The following is a 17173-nucleotide window of genomic DNA, read 5'->3' on the forward strand; positions in this document are numbered from 1 at the left end:
TCATGTATGCGATATCTCCAAAACACTTTGAGGGTATATGTTCAGGTTTGACACAAATGTCCACTTTGAGTCAGGTATGAACTGATGAGATTTTGGTGGTCAAAGGTCAAGATCGCTGTGACCTTGCATCTGTTTTGTTCTTGTAAAAGCAATGTCTCAAAAATGCCTTGAAAAGATTTTCTCAAATTTGGCAGAGATGTCCACTTGGACTCAAGAATAAACTGATTAGAATTTGGTAGTCAAAGGTCAAAAATATTATGGCCATAAACTAAAAAATCATACGCTAATTATGACAAATTTGACACAAATGTAAAAAGATGTGTGTGAAGCATTCATGTTTTAGAATATGCAGCTTCTTTTCAGCAACATCCATATTTGAAGTCTACTGTCGTAGCTAAATATGAGTCTGGACAGACGTGGATGTAAACTGCAACTTGACTGGTTGGTTGAGGCATACAACTGCGAGGCGATAATTCTACATTCTCTCAGTCTCTCAATCAAAATAATGACAAAAGATAGAGTTTCACCCCGTTAGAATGGGTCCATGTCATTGGTCCGACAGCACATTGGTCTGACGTCCCATTAGTCCGACATCCCGTTGTTCCGATATGTGATTATTACTGTATTTGTGTACCATACAGGATCAGCAAATGCAACAAAAGTAGGCTACTGGTCGAGATACAAGTGTCATAGAGAGGAGAGAATGAAACACCATAACCTCCTCTTATTAACTCTGGGGTCCGGGTTGTGTGGGGAGCCCTCCGTGGTGCTGAACGGCTCCCGGCGGGCGTATTTCTGCCTTGATGGTGCGACGCGACTGGCTCTGGGTCAGCTGGGAAAGGCTTGAGGCGAAGCAGGTTCACGGCTTATGTGTTTGCCACTTTCTTTTTCATTTTAACCCACACCATGATCTTTTCCTGACCCTAACCAAGTGGTTTTTGTGCCTAAACCTAACCAGACCTTAACCACAGGGCATCATGATGATTTCAGAACAATGGGACTTCGGAACAATGAGTTTAATATGGTCGGAACAATGGGCTGTCGGACCAACGGGCTGACCCCGTTAGAATTCCTTCGGGGTTCATTGTTCAGGAACTGGGAGCAGAATAATCCAAAGTAGTAATTGTAAGAATGTGTCATTTATCAGTGGTCATGTTTATATATTTTGAAAAGCCTCAGAGTCCTTCAGCATCTGCAGACAGGCTTGTGAGGAGGCTCCAGGGTGTCTGAGGGTTCAGATACTTTTAGATAAAGACCTTATAGATGTTCCGACTCCAGTGCTAAACAGATTGGACCAAGGGTTACATGTTTTCACTCCTCCAAGGTAGCATGATTACACATGCTTCTGCGTAATGCATGTGTTGACGTGAGGCTGAATCATTGTTACTTTGAGTTTTTGTTATGGCTGTGTCCAAGCGTACAGGCTGTACTCAGATCTTCTCTGATGTCATATATTATATATTCAAGTTTTATCGACTGAGGCTCATCAAGGTTACTCTGACTGATGAGAGTACAGAAAATATTTTTCCACATCCCAAAAACAAACAGACGTGGTAACCTGGTACCCTTTACATCATCCTGTGAACTCAATGAATGAAAATCAACCACAGTAAATTCAAATTAAACTGAGGGAGCTGAGGTCGTACTTGTGTTTCTTGGGTTTGGTGTTGATGTCTCCGAGGACGTTGATGTCAGAGAAGTCGATCCTGAACCTGCTCAGAAGGGTGGCCATCCTGGGACAGGGAACACACACACAGAATATTAATGACGATACAGTATGTGTGTATGAAGTGTACATAAGGTGATAGTTGATATGACTCACGCTCGGCGGTCGTGGTCGATGCGATTGATCTTCCCGCCGATGAAGACTCGGATCCTGCAGTCGCCCCACTTGCTCCTGTTGGTCAGCAGGAAGGGAATCAACAGAGTCAGACCTGCAAACACACACACAAACACACACAAGTAGTAAACGTTCAGTTGCCGGTAATAAACTTAAGACTGATTCATATATTGCATGTAAATTTTTTGCTCACATGTAATTTGTAATATGGTATCGCTGAAACTGTAAATATCAAGATGTTTTCAGTAAGTTGTTCTGCAGGTGAGTGTTTCATGTGCAAGATGTCTTCATCATAAAAACTGACCTCCATCATCAAACAGCCACCAGACATCGATGGTTCCTTTGCCCTGTTTCTTCTTGAACTGCTGGCTGCTCTCCAGCAGACGCTGGTCGGTCAGACTCAGAGGAGACTTGGTCTCTGCAGCAGACGACATCACGTGACAGGATATACAACACAAAGGAAGGTTAAACAAACACTGTCAGATGAGAGGATGGATATATGTCCGTCCATCAAAGAGGAAAAATAAAATGTGCAACAACTGCCTGGTGTGCGTGTTGTAAATCTAGTTTGAGGTCAGCTGGCAGTTTGCCCGTGCCTCCACTCTTTGTGCTAAGCGAGGCTAAATGTGCTGGATCTATCTCATGCAGGGATAAAGATAAAGATAGACCAGGAAGAGCTGTGTCATCGTAAACCTCATGTACCTCTCATGATGAGCGGGCTGCTCTGGTTGCTGGTTGTTTTGGAGGGACAGGAGTCAGAGTCTGACTCTTTAGGCAAACTGACAGAAACCACCACATCCTTACTGCTGACTGGAGGCTTCTCGTGGGACGACAGCAGCTCGTCTACAGGGACAAACGGGGAGACAGATACAGTACATGCAGTATAGGTGGACAGACAGATGTGCAGAAGAAGACAGACATACCTTGTCCCTGGATGTGAGAGATGTCCAGTCCACCCTGCAGACGAAGGATCACCACTCCAAACTGCAGGTCGAACGCATCGCTGCAACATAGAAGAGATAATCAAACTTCACTGTACTGCACAGGAAATCTGATTTAGTTACAGTAGGATGTCAAGTTATCCTTTTTTTAGATTAAAAAGAACATCTTACAATTTAGACATAATCATTTCTTTTTATACAGCATGTTAACTGCAGCAGATAGGGCAATGATTTGATGTAAAACTGGAGTGTAAAACGTAACAAATCTGTGGAGTTACATTAAACCAAGACAATTTTGAGTCTTTGTTTATTCTGAATTTAACATTAATTTTCGGTCAGTGTTTCTCCTTTATTTTGCACTCATTTATTTCTGAGCATGTGTCACAAATTGTCTACAACGGACAACACAAATGAACAGGTTTCATCTCAGGACGATATGTAACATTTTTATGAACTACATATATATATACACTCACCAAACACTTTATTTCTTTCTTATCGGTACACCTTGCTAGTACCGGGTTGGACCCCCTTTTTAATTCTTGGTGTCATAGATTCAACAAGATGCTGGAAACATTCCTCAGAGAGTTTGCTCCATATTGACATGATGACATCACACAGTTGCTGCAGTTATCCTGCTGGAAGTAGCCATCAGAAGATGGGTACACTGTGGTCATAAAGGGATGGACACGCTCAGCTACAATACTCAGGTAGGCTGTGGTGTTTAAACCATGCTCAGTTGGTACTAAGAAAATCTCCCCCACACCATTACACCAGCAGCAGCAGCAGCCTGAAGCGTTGATACAAGGCAGGATGGATCCATGCTTCCATCTGAATGTGGTTTTTCCAATCTTCTATTGTCCAGTTTTGGTGAGAAAACCCGTGTGAATTGTAGCCTCAGTTTCCTGTTGTTAGCTGACAGGAGTGGCACCTGGTGTGGTCTTCTGCTGCTGTAGCCCATCTGCTTCAAGGTTGGACAAGGTGTTGTTGCTTCAGAGATGCTCTTCTGCACACCTTGGTTGGAACCAGTGCTTATTTGACTTCCTGTTGCCTTTCTATCATCTTGAACCAGTCTGGCCATTCTCCTCTGACCTCTGGCATCAACAAGGCATTTTGGCTCACTGGATATTTTCTCTTTTTGGGACCATCCTCTGTAAACCCTAGAGATGGTTGTGCTGAAAATCCCAGTAAATACTCAGACCAGCCCGTCTGGCACCAACAACCATGCCACGTTCAAAGTCACTTCAATCACCTTTCTTCATCATTCTGATGCTCAGTTTGAACTTCAGCAGCTCGTCTTCATCATGTCTACATGACTAAATGCACTGAGTTGCTGCCACGTGATTGGCTTTTTGTGCTAACAGCCGTTGCACAGGTGTACCTACTAAAGTGGCTGGTGAGTGTTTATAATACAGTGTAAGTAACTCATGTTTTCAATTATTACCAAACGAGCTCTTGTAATGTAGCGGTATAGAAGCCAGACAATTTAGAAATCTCATTTTTAGCAAAATGCAAGTTTTTGCTCTCTGTACTTTGATGTACACTAAGATTTTTTCCTTTTTGGTGATCTTTGTTTTCCACATAAAAAAGCGAATACTGAAACTGATATTTTCAAATTAAAAGACTGTAAATCATGTTTCTTGAACAAAAACATGCTGCAAACTGTTGGATAATCTGATGTTAGGCAGGATTTTGCTCTGCTGCAGTTTTGCTTCTCGGGCTGAACATCCTTTCTGGCTGTATTCAAACATTTATAGACACTAACATGGTATGAATCCCAAACTTTAACAGTGTTTGGGTCACAAAAATGGTCCCTTTGTAAAATGTTAGCAGCTCTTTTGCAAAGACACACCCACATGTGTCCTTACTGTATCGTGTTGATGTAAATCTCCACATCTCTCATGTCTCCATCACTCCAGTTGTTCTTGAAACCCATGACCAGTGTGTTGGGCTTCAGACGACCCAAACCAACCGCCTGGAAATCAGAGAACACAGATGTGACAAACTTGTGACAACAATGCATCTGTGGCACATTAACAGTGCTGAGAACATGCAGATATTTTTAACTATAATGAGGGAAGTCTGATGTAAAAATAAAGATAGCTGGGCTTTTATGTATTACCCAACAGTAAGCTAAAAGTTTGCAAAACAACACAATGAAAAAAGTTTCAGGGAACATGACAAAATAATTGAATAACAAGATGCACAGAGGAAAATCAAACAATACTGATAGAAAATAAAAGCAGGAGTGTGTGTGAGAAAGCATTAATATTCAAACATACGGAAACACCAATTGTGTACTGAGTTATGAAAGGGAAGGTTTGCAGTATTCTGGTTCATGTATCATTAATGTCTCTGCATGGTTTGAATTCTCAGAACAGCTGTAAACAAAAATGAAGATGTACCGATAATGAAAATCAAGATCACTGCATGAGAAACCTGCTCCCATTCCAACACTGAGATCATTTCAGTAATTAATGAGATATCCACTTGATAGACCTGATGGTATATTTTTTATTAAGAGGCTTGGAATGGAAACATTATCCAGGTGTTGATACCTGCATGAGGATCTGCGCCCCGTGCCTCAGGTTGTCAGAGAACACATGATGGTAAAAGGCCTTGAAGCGTTTCTTATTGAGCCAGCGCTGACAGCGGGCGTGTTCCTGAGACACCTCCTTCAGGTTCGGCCGACGGGTTACCTGAACAGCAGAGAGACATGGTGACATGGTGATGAGAGGACAAGACCAGAGAGGAGATCGCTATCACAGCCATGTAAAGAATGTACTGAATGTCCCAGGCTGATGTTAATCTGCGTACGTACGGTCCTGACGTGAGCGCAGACCATGAGACCGACATTCTTGGTGTAAGAGTGAACCAGATGAAGCAGAGCAGGACGAGAGCTGGGATAACCAAGCATCACCAAACACTGCGGCCTGGAAACAGGGATTTTACACACTTAGAACATCAAACTCTGGAGGTTTTAAAAAGACTTCTAGTTTTGTGTTTGTTGGAAATCATTGGATTCTTGTCAAGTTAGGAAATTCTGGTTAAATTACTTTTAAAAATGACTGGTTTTCAAATTTTCAAAAAAAAAAATTTATAAACCTTTTATTAATCCTCAGTGAGGAAATCTGGTCGGTGCAGAAGCACAAGTACATGAATAAATACAGATATACAGAGAAAGTAAATAATATGTGGTATATTAAACTAAAATAAGAACAGAATAAAAAACAAACTATACAAGAGCATTTGGAGACAAAATACAAGGTCAGGTTGCAGTAGTGTGATTAATTGCTATTCCAATATTGTTCTCCTGTTAGTTACTTCTGTGTTCTGCCATGCTTTGATCTTAAAGGGAAATTTCGGTTTATTTCAACCTGTCTCCTATCGTCCTAAATTTGTTTCAAGTGACTAGTGACATAATAATAATAGTTAGCATGTTAGCCGTTAGCCTAGATACAGCCGGGGCGCATAGTAGCGTCAGACCTGTTAAAACGTAAGTGAACGGGCAACCTTCAAGTGCAAAGTTAGTCCACTAAACAAGCTTTTTTTCCACAAAGACCACCTCATATCGTTAGGATAAATGTCAGAGAACATATAGAAAACGACATGTAAACGTGTTGTCTTACCTTACCAGTGTGCTGCCATGTTTGTTTACCATTTAGCTCTGCTTTCCAAAGCGCGACCGAAATATCGCGAGAACAAGCAGCGATCTCATACCGTGCCTGAAATCTCACGAGAACAAGCAGCAACAGCTGGAAGGCAGAACCGGACAGTAGCCTGAAAAGTTCATTCATTTATTTTATGAAAGATTTATAGAATAATGGCTGACTTTTTGCCAGACTTTGACTTTGTGGAGGAGGAATTTGATTTTGCAGAGTTTGATGGCCCTTATTTATTTGAGCCAGAATACACTGATGAAGAGCTGAAATTGAAGAACGGAGGAGGAGAGAGAGAGAGAGGCGCAACAGGTAGAGGATGAGAGAGGAGGAATGGCTGCTGCAAGGCTGCGTAGCTCTGGAGATTGGTGGTGTACCTGTGAATGCTGTGCCCCAGTGCCCACAGAAGAGGAATGCCTCTGTTGCAAGGAATGGGACCGGTTGCAGCCTTATTTTCAAGGTCTGGATGTGACCGAGGACGAGACACCTCCACCTGGAGTAGTATCCAGCTGGGCTTTATCTAGAGCTCGCCAGATATATTTCAGCCGTGCTTTGGAAAGCAGAGCTAAATGGTAAACAAACATGGCAGCACACCGGTAAGGTAAGACAACACGTTTACATGTGGTTTTCTATATGTTCTCTGACATTTATCCTAACGATATGAGGCGGTCTTTGTGGAAAAAAAGCTTGTTTAGTGGACTAACTTTGCACTTGAAGGCTGCCCGTTCACTTAAGTTTTAACAGGTCTGACGCTACTATGCGCCCCGGCTGTATCTAGGCTAACGGCTAACATGCTAACTATTATTTTTATGTCACTAGTCACTTGAAACAAATTTAGGACGATAGGAGGCAGGTTGAAATAAACCGAAATTTCCCTTTAAGCATTGTAAAATAACATTACATGAATACAGAGCATAGCTTTGAGCTTCTGAGTTGGTATAAAAACCTTAAGTTCACAGTTTTATGTCTGGACCCAGAATCAAATACCAAAATCTATAAACCTGGAGCTGACCTGAAGTTTTTAACGTGGTCCTCCACTCCAGTCAGGTTCATACAGTGAGTCAGAGCCTGGTTGTAGATCAGAGCCTGAGTGGACGAACCCCAGTTCACATCTATAGGAAACAGCACACACACCGGTTAGAGCAGTTGAGGTGATGATGGTAGGTGTCTGTAAGGTAAAAACAGAGTTACCACCTTGTGGTCGTATGCCTCTGTGAACTCGTCAAATTGCAGTGACAGTTTACATCCCTGTCTGAGGAAACATGGATGCTTCACACTCATCCTCCCCCCGAAAGCACAAGCTCTATACAATCAGCACAGTTTCAAGGTGGACACCCAAGATTAGTGTCACCAGTTAAGCTTCGGAACAAATGTCTCCTTCTCTGTTCCTGAGATATGATGACAGCAAAACACACAGCACACAGTGTGGTATACACATTTTAAATTTGGGGAAAAGAGAGCACTCTTATATTGGATCAGAACTCTGTATCGGCAGATGAGGTATGTCATTGGTCTCTGGAGAGAATCAGTTTGATTGGTGCGTCCCTATTAAAAAGGTCACAGGGAAGCACTTATTTCCCCTAGGTTCTTGTTTAAATTGGTGTATTCAAACAGAGAATTAAGGAGCTTTTCCTATTTGACTTCAGTACAGCATGACTTTTCTTGGCAGCCATCTAGTGGCCATTAGAGGAACTGCATTTTAGGACACTTTTTAACACGTTTTAACATTGATAGCAGCAAGTGTTTGTAGTTTGTAGTTAGAAAAGACTTTGAAATCAACATGTGCTCACCAGGTTTCTTGTAGCTGACGTAGATGTAGAGAGCGAGGACGATGAGCAGAGTGACCAGAGCTGCCCACCAATTAATGACAAACATCACTACGCAGCACAGGATCGCCCCCGCAAGAGACACCCACATGTTGTAGTACTTGAAGCTGGGACGCCACCCTGTGGTGACAGACAAGAATGAAACATAAAGAGACATTTTCGAGATTCAACTCTAATTTTACTAGAACCCAGTTCAAGGCAGGTATGAATAACTCTCACCATATGTGAAGACTGGAGTGAATGAAACTGTGACTTCAGTTGACAAAGTTTACCTGGAGAGTTGGCCAGAGAGGCATGGAAGACCGAGAAGTTAATGAGAGCGTACGAAGCCAGGAAGAAGTTGGAGATGATGGGCGCGATGATGTTCAACTCCGCTAACAGACAACAGCAGAGAAGTTCAGTATTCAGAAAGCTTCAGTTCCGGCTGTGTCATTCAAAGAGTAAAATTAAAATCTGTGTTCGGAGCCTACCAATGAGAATGAAGGCGAGGCCGATGCCAAAGGTCAGGACGTAACCACGGAGAGGCTCATTGTTCCGCCCATAACCCTTTGCAAACACATGCAGTCCTGGATAGATGTTGTCCTTACACAGAGCCTAAAACCACAACATTCATTTCATGTGTTAAGTTTTGTTGACCGAGTAGTTCAGAGAGAGAGGTTTGACATCGGATCAGGCCTGGGTGGAACTAAAGTTGATTTTACATGATCCAAATTTTGAGCCACCATCATGTAGAGTGTAAAATATCATTCTTAGTTTTGGAATTTGCTTCACTAGCTTCTTCCGGTGCTTTCAACCATATTTTAGGCCTAATTTCTAGAAGGCCACTCGACACTTTTGATGAGTGTTGCTTAACAGAAAAAACATATTTTCGACAGAAAAAGTTGCTCGACACTTTACTTTTATGTCGCGCACCTGGAGAATTTTGTTATGTTGCCAAAAATGTAATATTTTGTCATGCACTATAATTGGTAGTATTGCTATTGTCGCCATGGAGATTGCAGTTTTCAATTCACACTGACTCTGACCTGCATTCAGCGTCTCTATCCACAGCAGCAGCTCCTGCAGAGCTGAGAGAACAGCAGCCGGCCAAACTGCCTTCACCAGGCTGACTGACAGCAGACATTTAGAGAACCAAAGTAGTTTTCATGTCAGTGCCATGGGAAGAAATCAACAGTGTTTGTATTTATTGATTGATTGATTTTATTTCCCAGCCCACCGTATTGATCGAGGGGAATCTGCCGCCCACAGACAGCGGGGGAGTAGATCACTCAATACAGATATGGTTAATAAGATAAACACATATATACACTGGAATATTTGTGTGATTTTAACAGCTCTCTGTGCAGATTGTGCTTCACTGAAACAGAAATAGACTTGGACCATAAAAGAAGACAGGGTAACCTTCACCTTTTGTCTAAGCATAAATTAAAAATGTCTCTTTCATTTCCGTCGAGCGACACACTTCAAGTGTTGAGAGCCCTACCATGAATCAGAGACCAAACTTTTTAAACTGATGAAAACTGTAAGGGCTATGGAAAAAAAGCTATTAAGTGGACCTTGGGTTCAGTTTTGTTTTCTCAAAACTATAATGTATTTCAAATTAATTTATTTTCCTTTTTTTCATCAGCTTTATTATTCAACCCTGTACAAAATCAACCTGGTCTCACTCCAAGGTTGTCAAAATCCAGCACTTGGGCAACGACTTGCAGCGTCAGACACTGACAAAAAAGCCATCCGTTAACGTTGGCATGATAAGCTGCCAGTCGCCGTTACAGCTTAATGGTGCTCGGCAGTGTCAGAGGGAAACACGGCGGGACAGGTATGGAAGTTAAGGTAACGAAAGTCTGAGTAGGGTGGTGGATGGGTTCAACAAACACACAGGAGCCCGGTGTTTGCTTCCTGTAAGATTATAAAGCCAAACCCCATTGTTTCTTCCTAAACCCAACTATGTGCATGTGTTGTTGAAGGCAAAAAAACATGTCAGTTCACTCTGTTTTACCGATGCAGTATATTTATTTTGAAAGAGACTGTATGTAAACTATGCATTTCCTGTAAAAACAGAAGTGTATTTTGAAAGAAGAAAATGCGTTGAACAGTCTGAAGTTGACACGGCTTCCCAGAACGTCAACAACCGTAGCACCCAGTGTATCTTTCATGTCATATCGGGACATAGAAAGTCCATGACCAAATGCTGGTATGTGATGATGTCGGAGTGAGAATGTGTTGGCCAAATACACATTAATGACCTGCAGTCTGATGACATGACTGATATGTTCAATTTCCAGTTATTGTCAGAGGTTCTCCATGAATCTGTGTGAAGTGATGCTGTTGTTGGTCATCTAATAAATGTAATGTTTCTGTAATATATCAAATTTCTGACCTGGAAGACTTTGGGCGCGCTGACGAGTGAGGCCAGAGCCGACGACAGAGTGGCTGAAAAAATCCCTGCGGTAATCAGAGGCCCGAAGCCCGACACCAGACTCATCACCTGAAACACACACACACCTTTAGGTTTACACTGACCAATCACAAAAGAGTTAGAATGTCGTCTTTTCTTTTTTAAATTAAGAAGTGTTGATTCTTGTTCCTAAACAAGCTGAAGATGAAAATCATCTCAAAATATAGTTTTATTACCAACTGACTGACTAAATTAAAGGATGCTTTGTTCTCAAATGTCAAAACCTACCAACATTATATGACGTCTGTTAGCATGTGAGAATAAGACAAACACAAACCGATGTTAGATTCATTCACATCTGTCTTTTTGTTTGACACATTTTAGTGATACAGAGCAAAACTTCAAATAAAGAGTCAAACTAATACCAGAGCTTTTCTGTCTGTGGCAACACACGAGATTGTGCACAATGTCAGAGATATCAGTGTCAGTGAGCTGCATGTGCATGCGAGTGTGTGTGCATGTGTGTGTGTGTGTGTGTGTGTGTGCATGTGTGTGTGTGCATGTGTGTGTGTGTGTGTGTAGGTGGGTGTTGTCAAAGCTCTCATTCATCTCTGTCTCCAACCAGCCAGAGACCTTGTGACTCAAAACAACAGTCACTATTATCACTGCTGCACTTTGTTCGAGAACAGCTCCATCTCACTCGCACACGCACACACACACACACACACACACACACACACACACGATACGGTGCAGGCATCCAGGACATGCAGAGAAACAGGATCAGAGCAGCAGTCTGACACGATTCACACTTGTGTTAAACAAAGAGTCTGTTAATAATGCCCACACCTCATATCCATCTTTGTCATTAAGGTGGGAATACACACTTAGTGAGCAGAAATGCATTGTGTTCCATCAGTTTAAAATAAATAATGTGGTGAAACCAAACATCCTTTGGGACTTTAGATTTAGAAAAACATGCACATACACAAGCAACTTTTAAAACCTTCTAAAAACTAGAATACTAATACGTACACATGAAGCACGAAAAACGTTCTTAATGCTATATAAACAATAATATCTACAGAGAGTATTGAGACAAATAATCACAAGTAAAATAAGGAGAGAAGAAAATCACATAAAACTAGTATTACTGCTTACAGTCTGCATCCATGTCCGTGAAAACATGGATGCTTCACACACAGAGGATCTATACAATCAGCACAGTTTCAAGATTAGAGTCATTAACTCAGTATCTGACCAAATGTCTCCCCTTCTGTTCCTGAGATATGACGCTGAGTAAAGTGTTTTTGCAGAACATTATGATGTCACAATGAAGTTGACCTTTGACCTCTTGGATATTACATGTCTACATTAACTTTGTGAGGTCACACTGACCTTTGACCTCCTGATTCCAATCAGTTCACCCTTAAGTCTAAGTGGATGTTTGTGCCAAATTTGAGGAAAATCCCTCAAGGCCTTGTTGACATTATGTGTACATGAGAATAAAACAGATGCGAGGTCACAGTGACCTTGACCCTTGACCACCAAAATCTAATCCTTCCATTGCTAAATCCAAGTGAAGGTTTCTGCCAAATCTGAAGAAATGTCTTCACACTGTTCTTGAGATATCATGTTCACAAGAATAAGATACAAGGTCACAGTGACCTTTGACCACTAAGAGCTTATCAGTGCATTGTTAAAGGGATAGTGCACCCAAAAATGAAAATTCAGCCATTATCTACTCACCCATATGCCGAGGGAGGCTCAGGTAAAGTTTTAGAGTCCTCACATCACTTGTGGAGATCCAAGGGGAGAGGAGGTAGCAACACAACTCCACCTAATGGAGGCTGACGGCGCCCCAGATTCAAACGTCCAAAAACACATCATTGAAACCACAAAATATCTCCATACTGCTCGTCTGCAGTGATCCAAGTGTCCTGAAGCCCCGACATAAAAAGTTGTTTGGAAGAACGTCATTTGAACTCTGTTTTTAGCCTCATTGTAGCCTGTAGCTCTACTTTTTACAACTTTTTATGTCGGGGCTTCAGGACACTTGGATCACTACGGACGAGCAGTATGGAGATATTTTGTGGTTTCAATTCTGTGTTCTTGGACACTTTAATCTGGGGTGCCGTCAGTCATTAGGTGTGCAGTTGTGCTGCTACCCACTCTCCCCTCGGATCTCCACAAGTGATGTGAGGACTCTAAAATTTCACCAGAGCCTCCCTCGGCATATGGGTGAGTAGATAATGGCTGAATTTTCATTTTTGGGTGCACTATCCCTTTAGGGGAAAGTGGGCATTTGTGCCAAATTTAAAAAGTTTCCTTGAGATGTTGGGATGGAAAGATGGACAACCTCAAAACATAATGCCTCCTGCCACAGTGATTGCTGGCACAGTGGCATAAAAACAAAACAAAAAAAAGGTCCTTAATATCATACAAACAACATGAATAATATCTGTAAGAGCACTGGCACAAAATAATGACAAATAAAGTGAGAAGGAAATCACATACAATGCATTTCAGGGATTAAATGTGGTGATGTGTTGAGTGTCTTGTGTCTGCAGAGCTGCAATGATTAATTGATTAATTGCCAACTAATTTGCTACTTTATGACAGTAAACTGGATATCTATGGGCTGCTGAAAAAACAAGACTTTTATGGACATCATCTCGGACTTTGGGAAACACTGACTGACATGTTTCACCAATTTCTGACATTTTACTGCCCAAACAAATAATCCATTAATCTGGAAAATAATCATCAGATTAATCAACAATGAAAACAATCCTTAGACATAGCCCTGTCTGCAGACAGCAGTGTTAGCAGCTTTAAATACAGTTATGTCACTCGTAGCATTAAAACCAAAGTGATGCCTGATGAGTCCTGGTTTGAAGGCTGCATTAAGAGTAGCACACTCTGCCCATGTAACATACCACACACAGACAGAAGATGTTGTCAAGGTAAGTTGTTAACGAGGGACTAAATGTGATCAAACCGCTGCTGTTGTGAGTGTCGATGTGTGTCAGCAGTGACAAACAGCACAGTGTCGTATCCTGACACAGCATCGCTGTCAACGCGTAGGCCTCCATAGAAAACAATAGCTGTGGGTGTTCTGACGTCACACTCTGTCAGTGTGCGTTGGCCTTTATGTAACACACATTCCTGAGCTTGTCCGAGTGCTTTGAGTGAAACAAACAGTAAATACCTTGATCTGGTTGGTCATCAGATCCACATAATCAAGCTTCCAGAGATGAGCGTGTCAGTTACCTGGAAGTCGTTCATCAGGCCGTACTGACAGCCTCCCTCTTTGCAGATGGAGAAGTCGTAGCCCAGCGTGCAGGCGGCATCGGTACAGTTAACCGTGTCACTCACTGTGTCATTGTGGTCGCCGGTGGCATCCCTGACGATGCAAGAGCCTGCAGGAGGAGAAAATCAACACAAGCTCTGACATGTTGTAGCTGTAGCAGAGTCAAATCATTCAGGAGATTTAATTCCCTGTTGTAGTCAACCTGTTTCTCTCTTTGCCCTCTTTTTGGTTTCTTCGGTTATGTTTGGTTTGGTTGGAACACAGAAGCGGAGAAGTGTTGAACTCAAGTGTAGAATATTACCTGTGGAGATGGCGACGGCCACATAGGTGATTCCTGTGATGAGGATAGCCAGTAGAGTGCCTTTAGGGATCGCTGACTGAGGGTCCTGAAGAAGGAGACACGATGAGATTCAAGTTTAGTGTCTGCTCTGGAGATTTAACTTGAGCTTCAAGCAACTTAAGGACTTCATACCAAGCTGAAAGCATTGCTTCACTGACTGACTTTGTCTCTCTGTCCACCATCAATCACACACAATTAGAGTATCAGACACCACAAGATGCACTTCGTGTATTTTGGAAAAGGTGAAACTCACCGTGAGGTCTCCAGAGATGTTGGCTCCAGCCAGGATCCCGGTGGCTGCTGGGAAGAAAATGGCAAACACAGAGAAGAATGTCTCCTCGTCTCTGAAGTCTGGACCCAGGTTCTCTAAGAAGATGGCAGCTGTAGGAGGATAGAGCCAAAACAGAGGAATACATAGGCTAAACTTTTAAATTCTAACACTGCACACATTAGGCCAGGGACACTTTTCAATAGAACAAAAGTCTGGACAAAACCGAGAGAGTGCCGACTGACAGTGGTAGCCGAAGAATCCTTTGGGCTCTTTGCTCTCTGATGTCATGAAGGTTCCTATGAAGTAGTTGGCGATGGCTCCCAGCAGGATCACCAGGAGGACAATCTGAGCCTGATGGACAGAGACAGAGAGAAAGAATAAGATGAGTAGAAGGTTTAAGTAAGGGACACCATGATATTTTGATTTTCGCAGATGAAATGACCTCATTTCGAAGTAGAATAAATATGGAATGTTTTGATCCCCTGTGAACTGTGCCATGAATTATTTTTAGGATTTTTCAATTTAAAAGGTAATTTTGCAAGAAAGTCTCAGATTGTCAAATGTTTATAATAGAGCCATTTAGTTTTGTGACAACATCTCTCCTCTTGTGTGACAGATTGATTTTTCTCCTTTTCAGGGCGTTACACTTGCACAATATACGTCACCTACACTAGCTTGCTAGCTAGGCTACTTAGCTATATTCCTCGCACAAATGTAATGTCATCTCACCTGATGTGTTTTAACTAGCGGCTCCTGGTCTGTTTATTCAGCCAGGAAGCAAAGGAATGCACAAGACTTGTTGCTCCAGTACAAAACACAAAGGCATTGTAGCTTCAGTGAGAGAGAAAGTTATGATGTCACCTACGCAACTTGTGTAGTCTTTGAAATACATGTTTCACAGTCTTAAAGGAGCAATAAGCGGAAATTCATCATTTCTATAAGGAATTAAAAAATTGCTTTGTGAAGAACTAGAGGTGTAATTTCATCTGGAGTATAGCATGACGTCACACACCCTCTCTCCGTGTTGATCTCCAGCCCATTGTTTACAAGCCGGTCCGGCTGCGCGTTCATGTACGTTCATGTGAATCGCCGCCTCTTCCCCCCTCTCAGAGCCCTCGGCCCTCCCTCCCTATAAAAGGCTACAGCCAGTGAGCGATGGCAGCGCATATTTTCGAAGCGAAATGGCGGAGAGCGGAACGTTCACTTGAAGACGACCAGGATCGGACATTACCTCTAAAGAAGCAATGGTTGTTGGCGAAGAAGTTGTCGGATAAAGAAAGGGACAGAACTCGGATTAACATTGGCCTTGCATTTCCAAGGTGGAGAGCACTGCGAGAGCTAAAGGGGCTACAATCTGACTCAGAGCTCTTCTTCTCCTGGACAGGTACAACATAAAGTCAAATGTCTGTTTTAATTAGTGTTACAGTAACATTAGGCACATGTCGCTATGCCAATTCAATTAAATTTAATGTTACAATCGTAGCATGGGTTAATGTCTGGAGCTTGAGTTATTAGCGGCTCGGTCCCAGCAATGGGTCAGGCGTTACGGTTGTGTTAGGTGAGTAGCTCAGCAGCCCAGCTAACATTTGCAATTAGCACTGTAAAATGTAGCCTAGCAGGCTCCCGGGCTAAAACATCGCTCTCACTCACGGAGAAGAGGAGGAACGTTAGCGTTAGCTCCCGGTGTTAGCACTAGCCAGGATCCGACGATGGCTCACTGGCTGCTGGAGTAACTTGCAGCTATGGAGCACTTCCACCAGCTCTTATAGTCACTGAGCCTCGCCTCCATCTCAGCAAATATATGACATTTATTACAGATACCATCATCATTGAAGTAGGCAGGGGAATAGCTAAACACAGCGGAGACTGAGAGTGAGAGAAAGACATCGCTAACTGCTAAACTAAGTTTAGACGGGGCGAGTGGGGGGTGGGGAGGTGGGGGTGGAGCGTAGAGGGAGGTGTGGCTCATGACACACTTTGTGTTGGTATTACAGGCAGTGCACAACAGCAAACCTAGCGGTGAAACGATTTTGCTTTTTGCCCCTTTAAACTTAGACAGTTTTACAAAAAACTGTGCCTTTCTTGGCTTGTAAAATTGTTTTAAATTGACAAACACTGAATGTGTAATTCATGGCACAATTCACATGGGATCAAAAACGTATTGTCTCTTACCATTAACTACTTGTACATATCTTTTCAGAAACAAGGTCCCATGGTGGTCCACCTGAAGGGGATGGACTACACCTCAGGAAATATGAACCAGAATAGCAACAAGACAAAGAGTCCACCGCTACACTTGTGCACAGCAGTGCATCAAGCTAAATGTTAATACAATGCTAATATGTTGATGTTTATCAAGCATGATCACCATGTTCCGCATCTTAGTTTAGCATGCTAGCATGCAAGCATTTACTAAAAATCGGTGAACACAAAGTATAGCTGAGGTTGACGGGAATGTCATTAGTTTTGCTGGTATTTGATCGTAAACTAAAGTACTGGACTCATTAAAATTTTGAGGAGAATCACCAAAGTTATTACAATTCATCCTAAGGGGAACATGAAAGTCTGAACCACATTTCATTACA

The 17173-nt window shown here is 42.3% G+C and overlaps 1 protein-coding gene across 1 annotated transcript in view; it reads right to left on the minus strand.

Annotated features, from left to right (window-relative positions):
• LOC125890816 (solute carrier family 12 member 2-like) overlaps nucleotides 1-17173 on the minus strand; it is a 28258-nt gene that overhangs the window by 4300 nt on the left and 6785 nt on the right. The window contains exons 7-23 of the mRNA XM_049579630.1: nucleotides 14831-14939; nucleotides 14571-14698; nucleotides 14279-14363; nucleotides 13938-14086; nucleotides 10647-10754; nucleotides 8737-8860; nucleotides 8539-8640; nucleotides 8231-8386; nucleotides 7453-7552; nucleotides 5603-5714; nucleotides 5340-5480; nucleotides 4650-4756; nucleotides 2764-2843; nucleotides 2543-2683; nucleotides 2145-2258; nucleotides 1823-1934; nucleotides 1647-1733 (exon numbers count right to left, since the gene is read on the minus strand). Of these exons, the coding sequence (XP_049435587.1) occupies nucleotides 1647-1733; nucleotides 1823-1934; nucleotides 2145-2258; nucleotides 2543-2683; nucleotides 2764-2843; nucleotides 4650-4756; nucleotides 5340-5480; nucleotides 5603-5714; nucleotides 7453-7552; nucleotides 8231-8386; nucleotides 8539-8640; nucleotides 8737-8860; nucleotides 10647-10754; nucleotides 13938-14086; nucleotides 14279-14363; nucleotides 14571-14698; nucleotides 14831-14939 (1955 nt within the window). The remainder of the gene's footprint in view (nucleotides 1-1646; nucleotides 1734-1822; nucleotides 1935-2144; nucleotides 2259-2542; nucleotides 2684-2763; nucleotides 2844-4649; nucleotides 4757-5339; nucleotides 5481-5602; nucleotides 5715-7452; nucleotides 7553-8230; nucleotides 8387-8538; nucleotides 8641-8736; nucleotides 8861-10646; nucleotides 10755-13937; nucleotides 14087-14278; nucleotides 14364-14570; nucleotides 14699-14830; nucleotides 14940-17173) is intronic.

The sequence above is a fragment of the Epinephelus fuscoguttatus genome, linkage group LG6 (assembly GCF_011397635.1).
Source record: "Epinephelus fuscoguttatus linkage group LG6, E.fuscoguttatus.final_Chr_v1".
In the NCBI taxonomy this organism is placed as follows: domain Eukaryota; kingdom Metazoa; phylum Chordata; class Actinopteri; order Perciformes; family Serranidae; genus Epinephelus; species Epinephelus fuscoguttatus.